The sequence below is a fragment of the Mobula birostris genome, chromosome 28 (assembly GCF_030028105.1).
Source record: "Mobula birostris isolate sMobBir1 chromosome 28, sMobBir1.hap1, whole genome shotgun sequence".
In the NCBI taxonomy this organism is placed as follows: Eukaryota; Metazoa; Chordata; class Chondrichthyes; order Myliobatiformes; family Myliobatidae; genus Mobula; species Mobula birostris.
In genome coordinates, this window is record NC_092397.1 from 11344816 (window position 1) to 11368700 (window position 23885).

A 23885-nucleotide genomic window follows, 5' to 3' on the forward strand; every position below is an offset into this window, starting at 1 on the left:
ATCACTTCCCCCTGGGTCCCCTTCACCTTCCCTTTCTCCATGGTCCATTCTCCTCTCCTATCAGGTCCCTCTCTCTCCAGCCCTTGACCTTCCCCCACCCCCCGGCTTCACCTACCACCGTCCAGCTATCCTCCTTCCCCTCCCCACCCCCACCTTTTTATTCTGGCATCTCCCACCACCCTTCCTTCTCAGTCCTGAAGAAGGGTCTCGGTCCGAAAGGTCAACTCGTTTTTTTTCCTGGCCTGCTGATTTCCTCCAGCGTTTCGCCTGCTCTGCTTTGGATTTCCAGCGTCTGCAGCTTGACTGGAAGCTGGCCACTTGGCCCATCTGAGCCAGTCTCATTTCCCCATCTTTGACCCATGTCCCTCAAAGGCTTCCCAATCCACATCCTTGTCCAGGTACCTGAATATTGAAAGGGCAAGGTAGACTGGATGTCCGGAGGATGTTTCCTGTAGTGGGGGAGTCTAGGACCAGACGGCACAGCCCCAGTGTAGAGGATCGTCCCTTTAGAACGGAGACAAAGAGGAATCTATTTAGCCAGAGGGTGGTGAATCTGTGGAATTTGTTGCCACAGAGGACTGTGGAAGCCAAGTCATTGGGTATATTTAAAATGGAGGCTATAGGTTCTCGATTGTCCCATATCAGACCGCAAAGCACTCCAGCGTGTGGTGAAAACTGCCCAGTGGATTATCAGCACCTAATTGCCCACCATTGAGAACATCTACCATAAACGCTGCCTGGGCAGGGCGAGAAGCATTATCAAGGATGCATCTCACCCTAACCATGGACTTTTTACTCTCCTCCCATCCGGTAGGCGCTACAGGAGCCTCCGCTCCCGCACCGGAGTGGCCGCTGCGAGCTGCGTTGCGCTGCCATCTTCAGAGTCCTTTAATGTTCACGATTACGCCGTCTGTCGTTCTCAGACAGAGTTGGAGTTGTGGAGGTCAGTCCAAGACCTGATGCTTGTGGGGAAGTATCTCTCCCTGAACCTGGTGGTGTGGGACCTCCTGCCTGACGGTAGCAGCGAGAAGATGGCCCTGGCGCGAATGGCGTCGACCCTTGGAGGCGGGCGGTGCCTTCTCGCGGCTTTACCTCCACGGCCCGGCGACAGTGCGGTAGTCACCGCATCACTTTACGGCGCCACTCCCTGCCGCGGTCCGCGAGGAGTTTTCTACGTCCTCCCCCGTGACCGCGTGGGTTTCCTCCGGACGCTCGGTTTCCTCCCACGTTCCAAGGGCGGACGTTTAGGTGTCAGTGAGCTGTTGGTGCGCTGTGTTGGCGCCGGAAGCGTGGTGACCCTTGCGGGCTGCCTCCCCCGGCGCGACCTCGGGACTGCGTTGATCGCTGACGCAAAACTGTGCACTTCACGGTGTGTTTCGACGTGACGAGTATCTGCCAATCCCTGACCCTGTGTGCCCACGATGGACCGGGCTGTGCCCACTGCTTCTTGAAGCCTCTTGCGTTCTGTGCATTGAAATTGCCGTACCTTACCATGGTACAAGCAGGCAGGATAGTATCAGGATAGCGGCTTCGGAGAAGGCTGTATCACTATGGACTAAATGTGGCTCTTTGGAAGGTCCGTAAAATGAGATAGGGATTTGAATCTGGGGATGCATCGATACAGGGGGTAGAGCTCGGGAAACGAAAGCATCTCCAGCATAATCACGTGTCGCAGGTCTAGGTTTAGGTCCGATGCCTATAATGATACGATGAATTTGCCCACTGCCAAGCCTCAGGCCACTCACTGGGGGCAAGGAAGGGCACCATGTGATTTACAGTAGCATTCAGCACCATGGAGAGGGAACAGTCGGAAATCTTCCCATTCATTTCCCAGGAGAGCTGGAGGTGGAGGGTTGACACCCCTTGTGGTTCCAGGACCTCAGGGTGAATTGGGCAAAGTAGGCCACCACCAGCACTAACAAGGCATAAGACAATGAGGCACAGGAGCAGAATTAGGCCATTCAGCCCATTGCGTCTGCTCCAACATTCAACCATGGCTGATTTATTTTCCCTCTCAACCCCATTCTCCTGCCCTCTCCCTTTGATGCCCTGACTAATCAAGATCATCCTCTAACGGCTTATAAAAGCTTACGAAAGCTTAAAAAAAAAACTAGGTAATGATGCAGATCTAGCTAGCAGGAAGGAGCTTAAGAATGAAATTGGGAGAGTCGGAAGGGGACATGAGAAGGCCTTGGCGAGCAGGATTAAGGAAAACACCAAGGCGTTCTACAAGTATGTGAAGAGCAAGAGAATAAGATGTGAGAGAATAGGACCAATCAAGTGTGACAGTGGAAAAGTGTGTATGGAACCGGAGGAGATAGCTGAGGTACTTAATGAATACTTTGCTTCAGTATTCACTACGGGAAAGGATCTTGGCAATTGTAAGGATGACTTACAGCAGATTGAAAAGCTTGGACATATAGACATTATGAAAGAGGATGTGCTGGAGCGTTTGGAAAGCATCAATTTGGATAAGTCTCCGGGACCGGACAAGATGTACACCAGGCTATTGTGGGAGGTGAGGGAGGAGATTGCTAGCCTCTGGCAATGATCTTTGAACATCAATGGGGATGAGGGAGGTTCCGGAGGATTGGAGGGTTGCAGATGTTGTTCCCTTATTCAAGAAAGGGAGTAAAGATAGCCCAGGAAATTATAGACCAGCGAGTCTTACTTCAGTGGTTGGTAAGTTGATGGAGAAGATCCTGAGAGGCAGGATTTATGAACATTTGGAGAAGCATAATATGATTAGGAATAGTCAGCATGGTTTTTTCAAAGGCAGGTCATGCCTTACAAGCTTGATTGAATTTTTTTGAGGATGTGACTAAACACGTTGATGAAGGTAGAGCAGTAAATGTTGTGCATATAGATTAAAGCAAGGCATTTGATAAGGTACCCCATGCAAGGCTTATTGAGAAAGTAAGGAGGCATGGGATCCAAAGGGATCTTGCTTTGTGGATCCAGAATTAGCTTGCCCACAGAAGACAAAGAGTGGTTGTAGGCGGGTCATATTCTGCATGACCAGTGGTGTGCCTCAGGGATCTGTTCTGGGACCCCTTCTCTTTGTGATCTTTATAAATGACCTGGATGAGGAAGTGGAGGGATGAGTTAGTAAATTTGCTGATGACACAAAAGTTGGGGGTGTTGTGGATAGTGTGAAGGGTTGTCAGAGGTTACAGTGGGACATTGATAGGATGCAAAACTGGGTTGACAAGTGGAAGATGGAGTTCAACCCAGATAAGTGTGAGGTGGTTCATTTTGGTAAGTCAAATATGATGGCAGAATATAGTATTAATGGTAAGACTCTTGGCAGTGTGGAGGATCAGAGGGATCTTGGGGTCTGAGTCCATAGGACACTCAAAGCTGCTGCACAGGTTGACTCTGTGGTTAAGAAGGCATAGGGAGCACTGGCCTTCATCAATCATGGGATTGAGTTTAAGAGCCGAGAGGTAATGTTGCAGCTATATAGGATCCTGGTCAGACCCCACTTGGAGTACTGTGCTCAGTTCTGGTCACCTCACTACAGGAAGGATGTGGAAACTATAGAAAGGGTGCAGAGGAGATTTACAAGGATGTTGCCTGGATTGGGAAGCATGCCTTATCAGTATTGGTTGAGTGAACTTGGCCTTTTTCTCCTTGGAGCGACGGAGGATGAGAGGTGACCTGATAGAGGTGTGTAAGATGATGAGAGGCATTGATCGTGTGGATAGTCAGAGGCTTTTTCCCAGGGCTGAAATGGCTAGCACAAGGGGGCACAGTTTTAAGGTGCTTGGAAGTAGGTACAGTGGAGATGTCAGGGGTAAGTTTTTTACACAGAGGTGTGGAATGGGCTGCCGGCGACAGTGTTGGAGGCGGATACAATAGAGTCTTGTAAGAGACTCCTGGATAGCTGCATGGAGCTTAGAAAAATAGAGGGCTATGGGTAACCCTAGGTAATTTCTAAAGTAAGTACATCTTTGGCACAGCATTATGGCTGAAGGGGCTGTATTGTGCTGTAGATTTTCTATGTTTCTATGTTTCTATGTAACATTCCTCTGAAGTTATTCCAAACTTTGCCCATAGGTAAAGACATTTAAACCATTTAGAATGCTGTCCTGAAGGGGAAAAAATGAAGTTATTTGGTGCATTCGGGTGGTGCAGAGTCGGAGTGATGGGAAAGGGTGGGGTCCCATTGGGAGTGAATGTGAAGGGAGTGAATGGATCCCATTGGGAGTGTGGACAGTGGGAGTGATGGGAAGGGGTGGGGTCTCATTGGGAGTGTGGACGGTGGGAGTGAATGGGAAGGGGTGGGGTCTCATTGGGAGTGTGGACGGTGGGAGTGAATGGGAAGGGGTGGGTCCCATTGGGAGTGTGGACAGTGGGAGTGAATGGGAAGGGGTTGGTCCCATTGGGAGTGTGGATGATGGGAGTGAATGGGAAGGGGTGGGGTCCCACTGGGAGTGTGGACAGTGGGAGTAAATGGGAAGGGGAGTGTCCCATTGGGAGTGTGGATGGTGGGAGTGAATGGGAAGGGGTGGGTCCCATTGGGAGTGTGGATATAGGGAGTGAATGGGAAGGTGTGGGGTCCTATTGGGAGGGTGGATGGTGGGAGTAAGTGGAAAGGGATGGGGTCATTTGGAAGTGTGGGCAACGGGAGTGAATGGAAAGGGATGGGGTCATTTGGGAGTGTGGACAAGGACAACGGGAGTGAATGGGAAGGGATGAGGTCCATTTGGGAGGGTGGACGGTGGGAGTGATGGAAAGGGATGGGGTCATTTGGGAGTATTGGGTTGAGCCACCGATGGACCCCTGGCTGGTTAGCCCCTGATCATTCTCATTTTTTCTGTGGTCAATCAGGTGCCCACCTTCAGCCTCACGGAGAAAGTCTTCTCGTCGAGTTTCATCCCGTTCGGATCGAGATTTCCGGGTAAGTGTTGACAGAAAGGGGCTTCCTTCCTTCCTGAAGTCCCCCTGGGCAACGCTGCTTCTAACTTTGTGACAGCTTCACGGACCAACCATTGCTGAAAGCAGGAAATTTTTATACAGCTTGCACGCAACTCAATTGTTTTTTGGAATATACATACTATGAATATCTGAAAAATCACATACTTCAGATTTTATTTTGTAATTGAAGGGTGTCATGAAATACAACAAAGAAAATCTTTCATGGCTGCAAACTTCCTTGTCCAGCTGCGTGGCAACAAAGGCTATGTGCATGGGAGCATTGCAGCTACTGTGCAGCTGCGCACCCCCCCCACGCAGCTCAGAGGGAACGAGATACACTGTGGCTGACTCAAGTGAAGGGGTGTGTGCAGGCTGTGGGATCTTGGCCAATACCCCGCCCAAAGCCTTCATTTTCACAGTAGGGTTGATTTAATAGCTTCAAGCCTACGCGACCACTGGGGTTCCGATTCCTAATTGCTTGGAAGCAGGTCAGGGACCATACTCCACTCTGGAACAACAGCAGCAGTAAACGTTCCCAGAGAAGGGACAGCGTGGCTTAAATACAGAGTGAAGCTCCCTCCACGCCGTCTCATCACACACTCCCGGGGTCAGACACAGAGTGAAGCTCCCTCCACACCGTCCCATTACACACTCCCGGGGTCAGACACAGAGTGAAGCTCCCTCTACACCGTCCCATCACTCACTCCCGGGGTCAGATACAGAGTGAAGCTCCCTCTACACTGTCCCATCACACACTCCCAGGGTCAGACACAGAGTGAAGCTCCCTCTACACTGTCCCATCACACACTCCCGGGGTCAGACACAGAATGAAGCTCCCTCTATGGGCATTTAGAGAATCATGGTCTGATCAGGGACAGCCAGCATGGCTTTGTGAAGGGCAGATCGTGTCTAACAAGCCTGATAGAGTTCTTTGAGGAGGTGACCTGGCATACAGATGAGGGTAGTGTAGTGGATGTGATCTATTTGGATTTTAGTAAGGCATTTGACAAGGTTCCACACGGTAGGCTTATTCAGAAAGTTAGAAGGCATGGGATCCAGGGAAGTTTGGCCAGGTGGATTCAGAATTGGCTTGCCTGCAGAAGGCAGAGGGCCGTGGTGGAGGGAGTACATTCAGATTGGAGGATTGTGACTAGTGGTGTCCCACAACGATCTGTTCTGGGACCTCTACTTTTCGTGATTTTTATTAACGACCTGGATGTGGGGGGTAGAAGGGTGGGTTCGCAAGTTTGCAGATGACACAAAGGTTGGTGGTGTTGTAGACAGTGTAGAGGATTGTCGGAGATTGCAGAGAGACATAGATAGGATGCAGAAGTGGGTTGAGAAGTGGGAGATGGAGTTCAACCCGGAGAAGTGTGAGGTGGTACACTTTGGAAGGACAAACTCCAAGTCAGAGTACAAAGTAAATGGCAGGATACTTGGTAGTGTGGAGGAGCAGAGGGATCTGGGGGTACATGTCCACAGATCACTGAAAGTTGCCTCACAGGTGGATAGGGTAGTTAAGAAAGCTTATGGGGTGTTAGCTTTCAGAAGTTGAGGGATAGAGTTTAAGAGTCGCGATGTAATGATGCAGCTCTATAAAACTCTGGTTAGGCCACACTTGGAGTACTGTGTCCAGTTCTGGTCACCTCACTATAGGAAGGATGTGGAAGCATTGGAAAAGGTACAGAGGAGATTTACCAGGATGCTGCCTGGTTTAGAGAGTATGCATTATGATCAGAGATTAAGGGAGCTAGGGCTTTACTCTTTGGAGAGAAGGAGGATGAGAGGAGACATGATAGAGGTGTACAAGATAATAAGAGGAATAGATAGAGTGGATAGCCAGCGCCTCTTCCCCAGGGCACCACCGCTCAATACAAGAGGACATGGCTTTAAGGTAAGGGGTGGGAAGTTCAAGGGGGATATTAGAGGAAGGTTTTTTACTCAGAGAGTAGTTGGTGTGTGGAATGCACTGCCTGAGTCAGTGGTGAAGGCAGATACACTAGTGAAGTTTAATAGACTACTAGACAGGTATATGGAGGAATTTAAGGTGGGGGGGGTTATATGAGAGGCAGGGTTTGAGGGTTGGCACAACATTGTGGGCTGAAGGGCCTGTACTGTGCTGTACTGTTCTATGTTCTATATGTACACCATCCCATCACGCACTCCCGGGGTCAGACACAGAGTGAAGCTCCCTCCACACCGTCCCATCACGCACTCCCGGGGTCAGACACAGAGTGAATCTCCCTCCACACCGTCCCTCCCTGGACAGGATCTAAACCTGCCACATGTGCACCCTAATATTTCTAAAGCTAGCTGAGTCCTGTACTGTGACTTAAAAAAAAACTTTTCTCATGCTTTCTGCCTTATCAGTAGAATTGGATCCTCGACCTACGACCCCAGCTGTGAAACTGCTGCATCCGGAGGAACCCATGGAGTTTGGACCCTCCCAAGTCATTGGTAGGTGACCCTTACCTTGTTGAAGCAGGTTATGAACAGCATATACATGATACTTGTATCTTCCCTCTTCTCCTGAGCACAGGGCATTTAACGGTATAACAGGCCAGGACAGTGATAGCTCTGTTAAAATACTGTCCAGTGAGCTATAATTTTGCTTTATTTTTAGTTCACCCTAGTTCCACTTTATTGAGGGGTACACCAGCTGATTAATGCAAATCTCTAATCAGCCAGTCATGAGGCAGCAACTCAATGCATAAAAGCACACCGACATGGTCAAGAGGTTCAGTTGTTGTTCAGACTGACCATCAGAGTAGGAGAAGAGATGTGATCAAAGTGGAATGAAGGTGCCAGATGGGGTGGTCTGAGGACCTCAGAAATTACCGACCTTCTGAGATTTTCAGGCGCAACAGCCTCTGGGGTTTACGGGGAACGGTGCGAGAAGCAAAAATAAAATGTCCAGTGAGCAGCAGTTCTGTGGGCGAAAATGTTTTGTTTAAGGAGAGAGGTCAGAGGAGAACGTCCAGACTGGTTCAAGCTGATAGGAAGGCGACAGTAACTCAAATAGCAACAGCAGTGTGTGGAAGAGCATCTCTGAACGCACGACACGTCAAACCTTGAAGTGGACGGGCTACAGCAGCAGAAGACCGCACCGGTACTCGAAAAGCGGCCACCGAGTGTCAGTTTAAGTTGAAAGGATAGAACGATTTGTGAGCATTTAGGGGAAAACATTTTCACCCAGTTGAGTGGAGGGGGCCTGGGAATTTATATCTGAAGGGGCTGCGGAGGAAGACAACATTTTGAGAATCCTCGTCGGGAGCACTTGCGTTGTGCTCCCGATCGTCTCTGACCCAGGTCACCGACCGAGGACATCTAGGTCTAGATGAAGTCAATTCCCTTTCAGTCAGCCTGTGTGTTTCTATGATTCTGCAGATGAAACACCTCAGCAGGGATTGGATTATTTTAGTAACTGGCCCAAAGACACAGGCAGAATTACACCATTCCGTCATGACCGATTTATTACCCCTCTCAACCCCGCCCTCCTGCCCCCTCCCCATGACCTAATCAAGAAACTATCCAGCTCCACTTTAAATACACCCAGTGACTTGGCCTCCACGGGTGTTTGTGGCAATGAATTCCACAGATTTGCCACCCTCTGGCTAAAGAAATTCCTCCTCATCTCTGTTCTAAATGGACATCCTTCTATTCTGAGGCCTGGACTCCCCCCGACTGTAAGAAACATCCTCTCCGCACCTGAGACGGGTTAAGGAGTGTCTGGAGCTGCCGCGGTATATTCTGATTCTGTGCGCATACGTTTAAGCCAGCTCCCTCCATAATAGGATTTTGACCTAATCTGTAAAGTTTTGAAAACTTCAAACTGTTGTTCATTCCAACTTTTATTTGGGAGTGGGGCTGGCAGACGGGGAGACACTGCCACCTGGTGGCCAGATCCGGAACTAAACCGTCCGGGCGCACCACGAACAGCCAGGACAAGGGTTACACCTGCCCCTACGTACAACTCCCTCACCTCCTCTCGGGGCCCAAATCTGCCCTCCAGGTGAGGCAGCCCTTCACCTGCAAGTCCACTATATCAGGCTGTCCCGGCGCGGCCTTCCTCTACATCGGTGAAACCCGACAGAGATTAAGGAACAGCTCTGTCGAGCACCTTCACTCCATTTCACAACAGGCAGGACTTCCCTGTGGACAACCATTTTAATTCCACTCTCCACTCCCCAGTCCGACATGTTGTTCCGAGGCCTCCTCCGCTGGCACGATGAGCCATCACTCAGCACCTGATATTCCTTCTGGGTAGTCTCCAACCTCAATTTCTCTAACGTCCGGTAAATTTCCTCCTCCACCCCATTCTCCATTCTGGCTTTCCTCTTACACCTGCCCGTCACCTCCCCCTGGGTCTCCTCGTCCTTCCTCTCCTCCCACGGTCCACTCTCCTCTCCTATCAGACACCTCCTTCTCCAGCCCTTTACCTCTTCCACCTATAAACCTCCCAGCTTCTCACTTCATTCCCCACCCCACCCCCGTCAAGTCACCTTCCCCCTCACCTGGTTTCACCCATCACCTGCCAGCTTGTACGCCTTCCCTTCCCTCAACTTTTATTCTGGAGTAAGAAAGGGAGTAGGAATAATCCAGGAAATTACAGACCAGTGAGTCTGACTTCAGTGGTGGGCCAGTTGTTGGAGAAGATCCTGAGTGGCGGGATTTATGAGCATTTGCAGAGACGTAATCTGATTAGGGATAGTCAGCACGGCTTTGTCAAAGGGCAGGTCGTGCCTTACGAGCCTGATAGAATTCTTTGAGGAAGTAACAAAACACATTGATGAAGGTAGAGCAGTGGATGTAGTGTATATGGATTTCAGTAAGGCATTTGATAAGGTTCCCCATGCAAGGCTCATTCAGAAAGTAATGAGACATTTAATCCAAGGGGACATTGTTTTGTGGATCCAGAATTGGCTTGCCCACAGAAGGCAAAGAGTGGTTGTAGACGGGCCATATTCTGCATGGAGGCCAGTGACCAATGGTGTTCCACAGGGATCTGTTCTGGGACCCCTTCTCTCTGTGTTTTTTTATAAATGACCTGGATGAGGAAGTGGAGGGATGGGTTAGTAAATTTGCTGATGACACAAAGGTTGGGGGTGTTGTGGATAATGTGGAGGGCTGTCAGAGGTTACAGCAGGACATTGATAGGATGCAGAACTGGGCTGAGAAGTGGCAAATGGAGTTCAACCCAGATAAGTGCAATGTGGTTCATTTTGGTAGGTCAAATTTGAAGACAGAATATAATATTAATGATAAGATACTTGGCAGTGTGGAGGGTCTGAGAGATCTTGGGGTCCGTGTCCATAGGACACTCAAAGCTGCTGTGCAGGTTTACAGTGTTGTTAAGAAGGTGTATGGTGTGTTGGCCTTCATCAACCGTGGGACTGAGTTTAAGAGCCGAGAGGTAATGTTAAATGGTAATATATAAGACCTTGGTCAGACCCCACTTGGAGTACTGTGTTCAGTTCTGGTCACCTCACTACAGGAAGGATGTGGAAGCCATAGAAAGGGTGCAGAGGAGATTTACAAGGATGTTGCCTGGATTGGGGAGCATGCCTTATGAGAATAGGTTGAGTGAACTTGGCCTTTTCTCCTTTGAGCGATGGAGGATGAGAGGTGGCCTGATAGGGGCGTATAAGATGATGAGAGGCACTGATCGTGAGGATAGTCAGAGGCTTTTTCCCAGGGCTGAAATGGCTAACACGAGGGGACATAGTTTTAAGGTGCTTGGAAGTAGGTACAAGGGGGATGTCAGGGATAAGTTTTTCACTCAGAGAGTGATGGGTGCATGGAATGGGCTGCCAGTGATGGTGGTGGAGATGGATACGATAGGGTCTTTTAAGAGACCCTTAGGTAGGTACATGGAGCTTAGAAAAAATAATGGGCTATGCAGTAGGGAAATTCAAGGCAGTTTCTAGAGTAGGTTACATGGTCAGCACAACATTGTGGGCCGAAAGTCCTGTACTGCAATGTAGATTTGAGGAGGGACATTCTTGCTATTGAGGGAGTGCAGCGTAGGTTCACGAGGTTAATTCCCGGGATGGCGGGACTGTCATATGTTGAAAGATTGGAGCGACTGGGCTTGTATACTCTGGAATTTAGAAGGATGAGAGGGGATCTGATTGAAACATAAAAGATTATTAAGGGATTGGACACGCTAGAGGCAGGAAACATGTTCCCGATGTTGGGGGAGTCCAGAACCAGAGGCCACAGTTTAAGAATAAGGTGTAGGCCATTTAGAACGGAGTTGAGGAAAAACTTTTTCACACAGAGGGTTGTGGTTCTGTGGAATGCTCTGCCTCAGAAGGCAGTGGAGGCCAATTCTCCGGATTCTTCCAAGAAAGAGTTAGATAGAGCGCTTAAAGGTAGCGGAGTCAAGGGATACGGGGAGAAGGCAGGAACTGGATACTGATTGAGAATGATCAGCCATGATCACAGTGAATGGTAGTGCTGGCTTGAAGGGCCAAATGGCCTACTCCTGCACCTATTGTCTATGTTCCATGTGCTATTGAGAAGCTGTAAACTCACCCAGCTCCACCATGGGCACTAGCCCTGGTAGTATCCAGGACACCCTCAAAGAGAGGTGCTTCAAAAAGGGAGCGTCCATCATTAAGGACCCCCGTCACCCCAGGGCATGCCCTCTTCAGAAGCACTCAGCGATTCAAGAACAGCTTCTTCCCCTCCGCCATTGGGTCGAAATTCTGAACGCTCGAGCTGAAGTCCCGTTGAAAGGTCTCAGCCGGAAACGTTAACCCTTTATTCCTCTCCCCAAGACATGTACCAGTGACATCAAATCTGATTCAGGCTTCTGCCCACCTCCACCGTAATCCGCACGGTTTGTCATCTTTAGCAAATTGCTTTTTTTTAAATCGGTCTTTCTTTATGTGTGGTTTTTCGTAATTTCTACTGTGTTTCACTATTTTTCTGTACATGCCTGCAAGAAAATGAGGCTGGAGGCAGCATCGCGAACTTTGATAGTAAGTTTTACTCGGTGCTGACAGAGATATTGAGGGGCTGGGGGAATGTGTGGGGTGGGGGGTGGGTGCGGAGAGATTACGAGATAGGGAGGGGCGCCACGAGGGAGCCGGATGAATTGTTGACCATGAAACGTCCCCCGCCCCCCCCCCCCCCGTTGACCTTTCAGAAATGGACACGTGCAAAGTCAACCGAGGCATCTGCGGGCATGGCGTCTGCGTCCACGACCCGGCCGGCTACACCTGCGCCTGCCACACTGGCTACCAGCTCCACGCCCACATCAAGCAGTGTGTCGGTGAGCATCCGAGCGCCTCGTCTTCCTGCGCCGCCGTTCGCCGCCTCGGCTTTCCTCCCTGGCGGGGTGGGGGGCGAATTTCACAGAGGGAGAGGCATTACTCCGCTAGATTGGGGAGTAGAATTGTTATAGTTCTTGTAGTTTGACTTTGCCTGCTTGTCCTTTTTTATATAATCAACTATCTATAAATTAATAATAGGCATCCGTTAGTCTCGTGAGACCATGGATTTGCGCCTTGGAAGGTTTCCTGGGCAAGCTTAGGGTTAGGTTTAGGTTTAGAGTATTCGGGCAGTGGGCAAATCAGCCCTCTTGTGCTTTTGGATCTCGTCACTTGAGATACAATTTCACACAACCCTTCATTAACCAGGTCCAACACCTGCCTTTCTAGGATCTTGCCCCTCCTGACAAAGGTAATTGGGTTTGTGGGGGGGGTGTGGCCAGGGCTAATCGGGGTGTGCCTAGGGTTTGTGGGGGTGTGTGCCCCCATGTTAGGATTAGGGTTAGGGTAAGGAAGACCGGCAGTTGCCCATGCTGCAAGTCTCCCCTCTCCACGCCACCGATGTTGTCCAAGGGAAGGGCATTAGGACCCATACAGCTTGGCACCGGTGTCGTCGCAGAGCAATGTGTGGTTAAGTGCCTTGCTCAAGGATACAACACGTTGCCTCGGCTGGGGCTCGAACTAGCGACCTTCAGATCACTGGACCGACGCCTTGACCACTTGGCCACGTGCCCACACCTCTGCCCAGTCTCGCGCGGCCATCGGCCGGTGTGCCAGTGCAGGACCCCAGCCCCGGCCAGCCAGGCTAACCATCTGCTTCCTCCCGCCTCCCCACCCCGCCAGACGTCAACGAGTGCGACAGTAACCCATGCGGGGCCAGGAAAGGCAAATGTGTGAATTCCATCGGTACCTACACCTGCCTCTGCTATCACGGCTTCCAGCTGCAGGAACTTCAGGAAGGGAGCACCTGTGTCGGTAGGTCGTGGCTTCCCCCCACCCTCAACACTCCCCTTCCGCAACCCCGTCCTCCTCACGCCTACCCTCCCCTTCCCCTCGTCCCCTCGACCTGGACGCTTCCCCTCCGCTGACCTTAACGCCCCCTCCCCACCCGCTCCGCAGCCCACCCCGGCACCTCTCTCCAGCCCTTCGTTGTGGCCCCTCCCTACCGCCAGTCTAACCCCCGCTCCACCCCTCACCCCCCCCCACACTGGATTTTCCTGTCCTCTGCTCCTCGCCCTTCCTCCAGCCCTCACCCTCCTGACTTCATTCACCTCAGTCCATCTCTCCCCCCTCCCCACCGATTTCCCCAACCCCTTCTCTCCCGAGACTCCCCCTGCCCCCGCTCCGATCGAACCGTCTCCCACACACGTCAATCCACTCCTTCCCTCAGCTGCCTCACTCACTCAGGGTCTTCACTGACCTCCCTCCGAATTTCCACCCCCACCCGCCCCTCCTTTCCTCCACACCTTCCTCCTCCCACCCCCACCCCTCCCCGCTCGCTTTGGAGCATGACCCTCGCCCGCCCTCACCGTCCCCCCCCGACCCTCCAACGATCTGCCCCAACTCCTCAACCCATCCCCTTCTTCTCAACCCCTCCAACTCCCTCATCTCCCTCGATCGCACGCCAGCACCCTCACCTACTCACACAACCCACCCATCTCCTGAGCTTCACTCCGAATACTGGCCCACCACCTCGCTCTGGCCCCTTGCTCACTTCCTCACCTCAATCACCTTCTCCTTCCCTCACTCTAAACCCTCACCTCAATCACCTCCCTCACTCTAAACCCTCACCTCAATCACCCTCTCTCTCCCTCACCCTCTCTCTCCCTCACTCTGAACCCTCACCTTAATCACCTCCTCCCTCCCTCACTTTAAACCCTCACCTCAATCACCCTCTCCCTCCCTCACGCTGAACCCTCACCTCAATCACCTCTTCCCTGCCTCACTCTGAACTCTCACCTCAATCACCCTTTCCCTCCCTCACTCTAGTCCTCCTCCGCCCTCGATGAAGAGTGTCATGCTCCCCACTCCCCTGCTACACCCTCACCCTCTCTACCCCCAGCCCCGCCCAACCCCCCACGCCAGACCCTCTCCCTGCCCACACCCTACCGTCCCCCCCCATCAGTCAGGACCCTCACTCCCCGGGCTACGGACCCTCCCGCATCCCCTCCCTCAACCCACCCACCCCCTTCCACGGCCGGCTGAGAGTTAGCACAGATCTGATGGGCCGAAGGGCCTGTTTCCGTGCCGCGACCCTGTTGCGCAGGACCAGCCTCCGCGCCACCGTCTGACCGCTGTTGCCGTCTCTTTCAGACATCAACGAGTGCAGCGACGGCCTCCTGTGTGCCAACGGCCAGTGCCTCAACACCGAGGGCTCCTTCTTCTGCCTGTGCCAGGCCGGCTACGGGCTACACAAGCACCAGACCTCCTGTGAAGGTAACCCGCTATAACCCATTGGCCACGACGGACTGGCGCGGCCGGCTCGATCGGGCCAGGACGGCCGAGCTCTGCCCCTCGGCCTCACGCCGAGCGCTCTGGCTGGGGTTGCACCTCACCTCCGCCCTCCCCCTCACCCTCAGCGCCCTTCCCAACGAGGGGTGCGCGTGTGCGCGCGCGGACGCCTCTTTCTGCTGCCAGCGCACAGAGGAATTCGAGCTGCGCACGAAACCTTGTCACTCTCCTACACCCCGGCGGCACGATCGCACGCGGTCACAGTTCCCTTTCCGCGGACCAGGGTTTGCGACGATTTTTCCGCAGATTTTGGAACTGGCCTACTTACGCCGTCTTTATTGAAGAAATTATCCCGTGCGCGCACGCTGCCACCGGGCAAAAAAAAAAGAGGAAATGACGCAGCACGAGACTCGCGCGCATTACAAGTTACAGCCGGCCCTCCTTATCCGCGAGGGGTTGGTTCCAAGACACCCCCCCCCCGCGGATACCAAAGACCGTGGATGCTCAAGTCCCTTATTTAACCTGTCGCAGTGCGGGTGGACTTTAGGACCCAGGGCAGCACAGGACCCGCCGCCCGCAGTGTTTCTGTTCCGTTGACTTATAATACCTAATACAATATAAATGCTATGTGAATAGTTGTTATACTAGGGAATAATGACAAGAAAAAGATGTCTGTACATTTTCCGTACAGACGCAACCATCGTAGCTCTTCTGGGAATCAACCAATCCCGATTCTCCCGAGATCTTTAAGTTCATGAGGGCTGTCGCGCTTTACATATCCAGCCAGCCAAACCTAGCACTAACACTTCCACTAATTTCGGTCTCTTTCGGCTTTATTGTGCGAATGCTCGATTCGTTCTTACCGACCTTACGGCCCACTTCGGAATGCGACACGCCGGCTCTTCCAAAGATCTTACATTTCTAAATTCCGGGCGAGAGAGAGCACGCTTAGCCTTTGAGGAATTGCTTTGACCGATTGCTTTTTAGGAGCCGGTGTTTTTTCACAGAAACAAAGTGGCGAGACGCGAGGCCCACTATGCCTCGAACGGCGAGCACTGGGGGAGAGAACTTCCGGGTTTCCCCCATCCGCGGTTGGTTGAACTCGCGCGCGCGGGACTCGCGGGTAAGGAGGGCCGATGTGTGGAGGGAACGCTGACTGTCACCCTCACCCTCACTAAACTCCACCCTCGCCCTCACGGCGCTCCACCCTCACCCTGGCCACCTCGTTGCCATGGCACGCCCCAGCTGGTAACTTCGAGGGTACGGTGCAGAGTTAAGTCCAGTTCAAAGACTCGATTGTCTGCCTACCCATTGGTGTGTCTGCCAACAGGCTCAGTAAACTGATTATACAGGCTGGCTCTGTTCTAGGAGTCAAACTGGACACACTGGAGGCTGTGATAGAACAAAGGACTGTACAGAAAATCCTGGCAATTCCGGACAATGTTTCTCACCCTCTGCGTGCCACCTTGGCTGAACAGAGGAACACTTTCAGTGACAGACTGAGACAACTGCACTGCTCCAAAGAGCGATATATGAGGTCATTCTTACCCTCGGCCGTGAGGCTCGATAATGAGTCAACCCACAGCTGGGGAAGTGATGACCCCCTCCTGGTAGACTGTTACTCTGTTTACCACACCCTGCTATCATGGACACCCCGTTCAATAGCACCATCACTTCTCATCTGGACGGTGAGCCCATTACTGTATAATATTACAGTAATTCTTCCACTGCCCGTCTGAACATTGGGGTGTCTGCCCGTCTGCCTTTATGTCTGCTCACTCTATGCCTGTCCCTTTTGTATACATTCTTCTTTGTCTTGTATACGTGCGCGCGTGTGTGTACGCCTCTCTGAGGGGCATCACTTCCTGAGGTCCCGAGATTAGATTAGATTCTGAGGACACTCAGTCCTCGTTTATTGTCATTTAGAAATGCATGCATTAACAAATGATACAACGTTCCTCCAGAATGCTATCACAAGAAAACACAGGACAGACCAAGATTAAAACTGACAAGACCACATAATTATAACATACAGTTACAACAGTGCAAAGCAATACCGTAATTTGATAAAGAGCAGACCATGGGCACGGTAAAACAAAAATCTCAAAGTCCCGATAGCCTCATCATCTCACAGAGGCGGCAGAAGGGAGAAACTCTTCCCGCCATGAACCTCCAAGCGCCGCCAATTTGCCGATGCATTGGAAGCACCCGACCGCAGTGGACTCTGAGTCCGTCTGAAAACTTTGAGCCTCCGACACCAAGCACCGAGCACCATCTCTGCCGAGCGCTTTGACCCCACCCCAGCCGCCGAGCAACAGGCAAAGCCGAGGATTCAGGGCCTTCCCCTCCGGAGATTCTGGATCACACAGTAACAGCGGCAGCGAAGCAGGCATTTCAGAAGTTTCACCAGATGTTCCTCTGTGCTCTCACGTCCGTCTCCGTCAAATCAGGATTGTGCCCGGCACCCTACTTGACAGATAACAGATATCACCCATCGGAGTGGCTGCTGCGAGCTGCGTCGCGCCACCATCTTGTCCTCCCGTCTGGAGTTTAGCTCCCCGCAGCGGCAAGGGTGACGACCCTCCCCCCTCCCCCCCAGCATCCAGGACAGCTTCGAGAGGGCGATGCCTCCGAAAGGCAGTGAGGACCCCCCACCTCCTACCGTCCAGGAGTCCGAAGACACACGCTCGACGCTGCGGTAACATCTTCCGCCCCTCCGCGGACGGACAACGGACGGCTTTCACCGTTTCTGCTCCCCCGTCACCTCGTTGCCGGGAAAGAGGCCCGGGAGCTCCCGAGACCCCGGGGGTGGGGGTGTCACTTCCGTCTGGAGTTCGGCCGGCTGCCGCTTGGCTCCCGATGGGGTCGCCCATGGTGGAAAGGTTAGAGGGTGACAACCTTCTGTGCTCAGCTTAAGTTCCTTTGTGCGTTAGCAGCAAAAGATGAGCGCGCGCACCCGCGTACGCACCTGAGGGGGAACCTCCGTTTGGAGGCACAGGCACCGATGGAGATTTTGTCAGCCAGGTGGGATTCATTAGTTTGGATCAGATTATTTTTTCCTTTAGGCGTCCCAGATCATTAACTGGATGTGAATTCCCCAGCCTCTGTGACAGGGATTGAACTCTTCGACTGAAATGTTGAATCCAGCCCAGAGCAGGAATATTCAGGGCCAGGCGATAGTCAGCCTTGTGACTGACATGGAAAAATCTGTCCGGACAAGGCAATACTATCAATACTGGTCTGCATTGCCTGGGTGTCGCTCAGGAGCTGACACTGAGGGGTGTGGGGGGTGTGTGTGTGTCTGTTTAATCTAGCGACACATCATGGTGTCGGGGTGGAGACGCGTCTTTACCAGGGGAGGTGTGAGGCGCTCCTTCCCTCCGCCAGCTTGCAAGTCGCCCTTGGGTGTCACTCGTCTGGTAAAGTCACTGCCCAGAAGGCGCCAATGGCAAACAAATTTTGTTGGGGGGGGGGGGAATTTGTCAAGAACTACCGCGATTGCCCACGGCACACGATGATGATGTCATACAACACGGCACACGATGATGATGTCATACAACATGGCACACATGACGATGACATCATGGTAACGTGCCCTTCCGGCCCAACGAGCCCACTCCACCCATGTGACCAATTAACATATCAGGCCCTCAAGCCTCTGACTAACCCTAACCTGTACGTCTTCAGACTGCAGGGGGAAACCGGAGCCCCCCCCCCGGAGGAAACGCGCGCGGTCGCGGGGAGAAGGTACGGCAGGGATCGAACCCGGGTCGCCGGTGCGGTAAAGCGTCTCGCTAAGCGCCGCGCCGCCGTGCCTCAGGGCACGGATCTGGCTGTCCTGCCGCCGCTTGGGGCTGCCATGGCTCTCCCACCGCCCCCCACCCCGCCGGCCTCGCGGTGCCTAGAGACTGGGCTGATGTCCTTTTCCCCCTTCCAGACATCAACGAGTGCCTCAGCCCGGGCACCTGCCCGCGGGGGGAGTGCAGGAACAAGCTGGGCACGTACGAGTGCGTTCCCTGTCCGGAGGGCTATCGGAGCCAGGCTGGCGAGTGCTTCGGTGAGACGCAGCTTGGGGAGAGGGGCTCGATGGGGGAGACGGGGAGGGAGGGGGGGAGGGGGAACCAGGATTCTGGGCCAGTCAAAGGGACAGGCTGACTTTCACGGTGGCGAGAGGACACTGTGGGGGCACATCAGAGGCAGATGGATCAGTGGAGGGTGGGTGGAAGGCCCTGCCAGGTCTGGTGGTCGAGGCAGATACATTAGGAACATTGGAGAGATTCTGAGATCGGCAATAGAAAATTGGAGGGTCATGGGGTTACATTGACCTCAGAGTAGGTTAAAGGATTGGCACAACATTGTGGGCCGAAGAGTTCGTACTCTGCTGTACTGTTCCATGTTCTACTGACACAAGGGAGGGAGGCTTGAGAAGTGATGGATGGGTTTGAGCTAGAGCGTTAAGTACTTCAATAGTGACTGGCAGGATCAGGGATTCACTTCTGCACCGTCCCATCACACACTCCCGGGGTCGGACACAGAGTGAAGCTCCCTCTGCACGGTTGACTGCCTCTGTGCTGTTGGTGTTGTCGAATACCCTCCACCTCTCGGTCTTTCCCTTCCCAGATATCGACGAGTGCCTGGACAGGTCTTTCTGCTTGAACGGAAAGTGTCACAACACAAAGGGCTCGTACAGTTGCACCTGCAACAAGGGCTTTCAACCCCTGCCGGACAAGAAGGGTTGCCAAGGTAGCTGCAACACCTCTGTAACGTTCTGTGTGTTTTGGGGACAGAGAGGGAAATTTCGGGTCCAGTTAGGAGTTAGGGATGGGGATGGGGTATTGGAGTCGAGGCCCCAGTCCAAGTCTCTGCTCCGCATTCAACGACCACCTTCTCCCCATATCCCTTCACTCCGCTGTCTTTAAGAGCTCTATCTAACTCTTTCTTGAAAGCATCCAGAGAACTGGCCTCCACTGCCTTCTGAGGCAGAGCATTCCACAGATCCACAACTCTCTGGGCGAAAAAGTTTTCCTCAACTCTGTTCTAAATAGCCTACCCCTTATTCTTAAACTGTGGCCTTTTGTTCTGGACTCCCCCAACATCGGGAACATGTTTCCTGCCTCCAGCATGTCCAATTCCTTAATAATCTTATATGTTTCAATCAGATCCCCCCTTATCCTTCTAAATTCCAGTGTATACAACCCCAGTCGCTCCAATCTTTCAACATATGACCGTCCCGCCATCCCGGGAATTAACCTCGTGAACCTACGCTGCACTCCCTCAATAGCAAGAATGTCCTTCCTCAAATTTGGAGACCAAAACTGCACACAATATTCCAGGTGTGGTCTTACCAGGGCCCTGTACAGCTGCAGAAGGACCTCTTTGCTCCTATACTCAACTCCCCTTGTTATGAAGGCCAACATGCCATTAGCTTTCTTCACTGCCTGCTGTACCTGCATGCTTACTTTCATTGACTGATGAACAAGGACACCTAGATCTCGTTGTACTTCCCCTTTTCCTAACTTGATACCGTTCAGATAGTAATCTGCCTTCCTGCTCTTGCCACCAAAGTGGATAACTTCACATTTATCCACATTAAACTGCATCTGCCATGCATCTGCCCACTCACCCAGCCTGTCCAAGTCACCCTGCATTTTCATAACATCCTCCTCACATTTCACACTGCCACCCAGCTTTGTGTCATCTGCAAATTTGCTAATGTTACTTTTAATCTCTTCATCTAAATCATCAATATATATTGTAAGTAGCTGCGGTCCCAGTACCGAGCCTTGCAGTACCCCACTAGTCACTGCCTGCCATTCTGAAAAGGACCCGTTAATCCCTACTCTTTGTTTCCTGTCTGCCAACCAATTTTCTATCCATGTCAGTACCCTACCCCCCCATACCATGTGGTCTAATTTTGCCCACTAATCTCCTATGTGGGACCTTTTCAAAGGCTTTCTGAAAGTCCAGGTACACTAGATCCACTGGCTCTCCCTTGTCCATTTTCGTAGTTACATCCTCAAAAAATTCCAGAAGATTAGTCAAGCATGATTTCCCCTTCGTAAATCCATGCTGACTCGGACCGATCCTGTTACTGCTATCCAAATGTGCCGCTATTTCATCCTTTATAATTGACTCCAGCATCTTCCTCACCACTGATGTCAGGCTAACTGGTCTATAATTCCCTGTTTTCTCTCTCCCTCCTTTCTTAAAAAGTGGGACAACATTAGCTACCCTCCAGTCCTCAGGAACTGATCCTGAATCTTTAGAACATTGGAAAATAATTACCAATGCGTCCACGATTTCTAGAGCCACCTCCTTAAGTACCCTGGGGTGCAGACCATCAGGACCTGGGGGTTTATCAGCCTTTAGTCCCATCAGTCTATCCAACACCATTTTCTGTTTAATGTGAATCTCCTTCAGTTCCTCTGTTACCCTAGGTCCTCTGGCCACTGTTACATCTGGGAGATTGTTTGTGTCTTCCCTAGTGAAGACAGATCCAAAGTACCTGTTCAACTCATCTGCCATTTCCTTGTTCCCCATAATAAATTCACCCATTTCTGTCTTCAAGGGCCCAACTTTGGTCTGAACTAATTTTTTCCTCTTCACAAGGGCCCAACTTTGGTCTGAACTAATTTTTTCCTCTTCACATACCTAAAGAAGCTTTTATATTCTTTATATTCTTGGCTAGCTTACCGTTGTATCCTGGCCCCTAGTTCTAGTCTCACCTACCAGTGGAAACAACTTTCCTGCCTCTATCTTATCTATCCCTTTCGTAATTTTATGTTTCTATCTCCTCGAATCCTTCTGAATTCCAGCGAGAATTCCAGCAAGGCCACTCAATCGTCTGCTTCTCATAGTCTAACCCCGCACCCACCGTCATCTCCATTCGAATGAGAATGGGAATTTGCATGAGAAGGTGACTCATACTGTGATCACTCTTTCCACGAGGTTCCCCAATGACAAAGGTGGCTTTTTTAAGCTGTCTCATTGCGCAGGACATGATACAAGATACTGCGTAGGTTCAGTAACGTGCTGCTCAAGAAGACTATCACGGGCGCATTCCGCGAAGTCCCCCACGAGACTGCCTCGACCGGCTGATGGGCGAGAGTGCCCGTGGGCCATGGGGGGGGGGGGGGAGTTTCAGTTCCGTTTCGGTGGGAGGACCGAGTTCCCGTGACAGCCCCCTTCGGCTCACGAGCCAGTGAGGCCCGGTGTTCGGGTGCCCGGCCTGCCCTGGGACCGACAACTGAGAGCCGGGGTTCGAATTGGAAGTCAAGGCCCGCAGCCCGGAGCCCGAGTCTGCGGACCCGCTGGCGGAGGTCTTAGCCCAGTGTCTGAAAGTCTGAGGCTGCCAGAGACGAAAAGCCTATCCTGGGGGGGGGGGTTAAAGGACTATTGAAGGAGGGAGGAACCATTTTTGCTGCTGTGGTCCTGTTGTTTGTCGTGTATCGTGGATGCGCTCTGTTGGCGACACCCCCGCCCGCAGCACACCCTGACACGGAGGGCGTGCTTCACGGTCGGTTCCGAAGTCCGCGCGATGAACAGCCCCGGCCTCGGGGGGGGGGGGGGGGGGGGCTTGCCGGCGCACGTTAAGAGCTGCCCGGGTTTCTGACGCCCTTCGCTCTCTCCTCCAGACGTCAACGAGTGCGGCAACGGGAGGCTGTGCGCCAACGGCCGCTGCCTGAACACGGAGGGGTCCTTCCAGTGTCGCTGTCGCCTCGGTTACCGCCTGTCCAGTCACAAAACCTCCTGCGAAGGTGATGTCCCCCAACCCCGACCAACACCACCTCCCACTCCGACGAATCGGTGAAGAAAAGCTGGTGTAGGGGTTAAAAAGGGGAGAGTGAGTCCGTTGGGGAGGGTGTCTGCCCGGGGGGAGGGACGGTGGTAGTGGGGTCGAGGGGTGGGAGGAGAGAATGCCTGTGCGCTGTTGGAGGGGATTCGGCGAGAGGGTGATGAGGGAGAGGCAGAGATGAGGGAGAGTGTCGGTGGACCGTGGGTGGGGAGATTCCGTAATCAGGACAGAGTACCTGTGGGCCGTGCAGGATGATCAGTCAGTGGGGGAGAGTCTGTGGGCTGTGCTGGAGGATTTGGTGGGTGGGGGAGAGTCAGTGATCGGGGAGAGCGTCTGTGGGTGAGGGAGGGGATTCCGTGGGAGGGTTGAGAGATGAATTGCTGACCACCCAGACAGCCCACGAGCAGCGTTATCGGGAGACCCCAGTGCCCGGTGAGGGGGTAACTTCCTGGGGGTTTCACACCAAACAGCCTCCGAAGTCGGGGAGGCAGGAGGAGGGTGAGAGGCGGGCGGCGTCTGACTGAGATCTGGTATGTGTGGTGTGCTCTGCCCCTACACAGACATCGATGAGTGCCGCGAGCTGCAGCACGCCTGTCTCAACGGGGAGTGCGTGAATACGCCAGGGTCCTACACGTGCCAGTGTCACCCAGGGTACCAGCTGGTCGACGGAGTCAAGTGCAAAGGTAACTGGGCAGGGCACAGCCCTGGATTAGACACGAATCACTGTGTGTCACATCTCCACACCCCTCACTGTGAGAGTGAGACACCCCACACCCCTCACTGTGACATTGACACAACCCACACCCCTCACTGTGACACACACACCCCATACCCCTCACTGTGACACTCCTCACACCCCACACCCCTCACTGTAACACAGCCCTGGATCAGACACGAATCACTGTGTGTCACATCCCCACACCCCTCACCCCTCACCCCTCACCCCTCACTGTGACACACCACACCCCACACCCCTCACTCTGACACTGACACACGCGTCACCCCTCACCGTGACACTGACACACCCCTCACCCCTCACTGTGACACACACACCCCACACCCCTCACTGTGACACACACACCCCTCACCCCTCACTGTGACACAGCCCTGGATCAGACACGAATCACTGTGTGTCACGTCCCCACACCCCTCACTGTGACACACACACCCCACACCCCTCACTGTAAGAGTGAGACACCCCACATTCCTCACTGTGACACCCCACACCCCTCACTCTGACACTGACACACCCGTCACCCCTCACTGTGAGAGTGAGACACCCCACACCCCTCACTGTGACACTGACACACCTGTCACCTCACACTCTGACACACCACACCCCACACCCCTCACTCTGACACTGACACACGCGTCACCCCTCACCGTGACACTGACACACCCCTCACCCCTCACTGTGACACACACACCCCACACCCCTCACT

At 52.8% G+C, this 23885-nt stretch overlaps 1 protein-coding gene across 5 annotated transcripts in view; it reads left to right on the forward strand.

Annotated features, from left to right (window-relative positions):
• LOC140189039 (latent-transforming growth factor beta-binding protein 3-like) overlaps positions 1–23885 on the forward strand; it is a 407830-nt gene that overhangs the window by 334406 nt on the left and 49539 nt on the right. For 4 of the 5 annotated variants that reach the window (XR_011883435.1, XM_072245722.1, XM_072245723.1 and 1 more), the window contains 9 exons: positions 4834–4903; positions 7291–7377; positions 12074–12199; positions 13041–13172; positions 14511–14633; positions 18586–18705; positions 19269–19391; positions 22283–22405; positions 23004–23126. Coding sequence is in view for 4 of the 5 variants with exons in the window: in XM_072245722.1 (XP_072101823.1) it covers positions 4834–4903; positions 7291–7377; positions 12074–12199; positions 13041–13172; positions 14511–14633; positions 18586–18705; positions 19269–19391; positions 22283–22405; positions 23004–23126 (1027 nt within the window). In the remaining variant the exon portion in view is untranslated. The remainder of the gene's footprint in view (positions 1–4833; positions 4904–7290; positions 7378–12073; positions 12200–13040; positions 13173–14510; positions 14634–18585; positions 18706–19268; positions 19392–22282; positions 22406–23003; positions 23127–23885) is intronic. The other variant, XM_072245724.1, reaches the window with a different exon arrangement.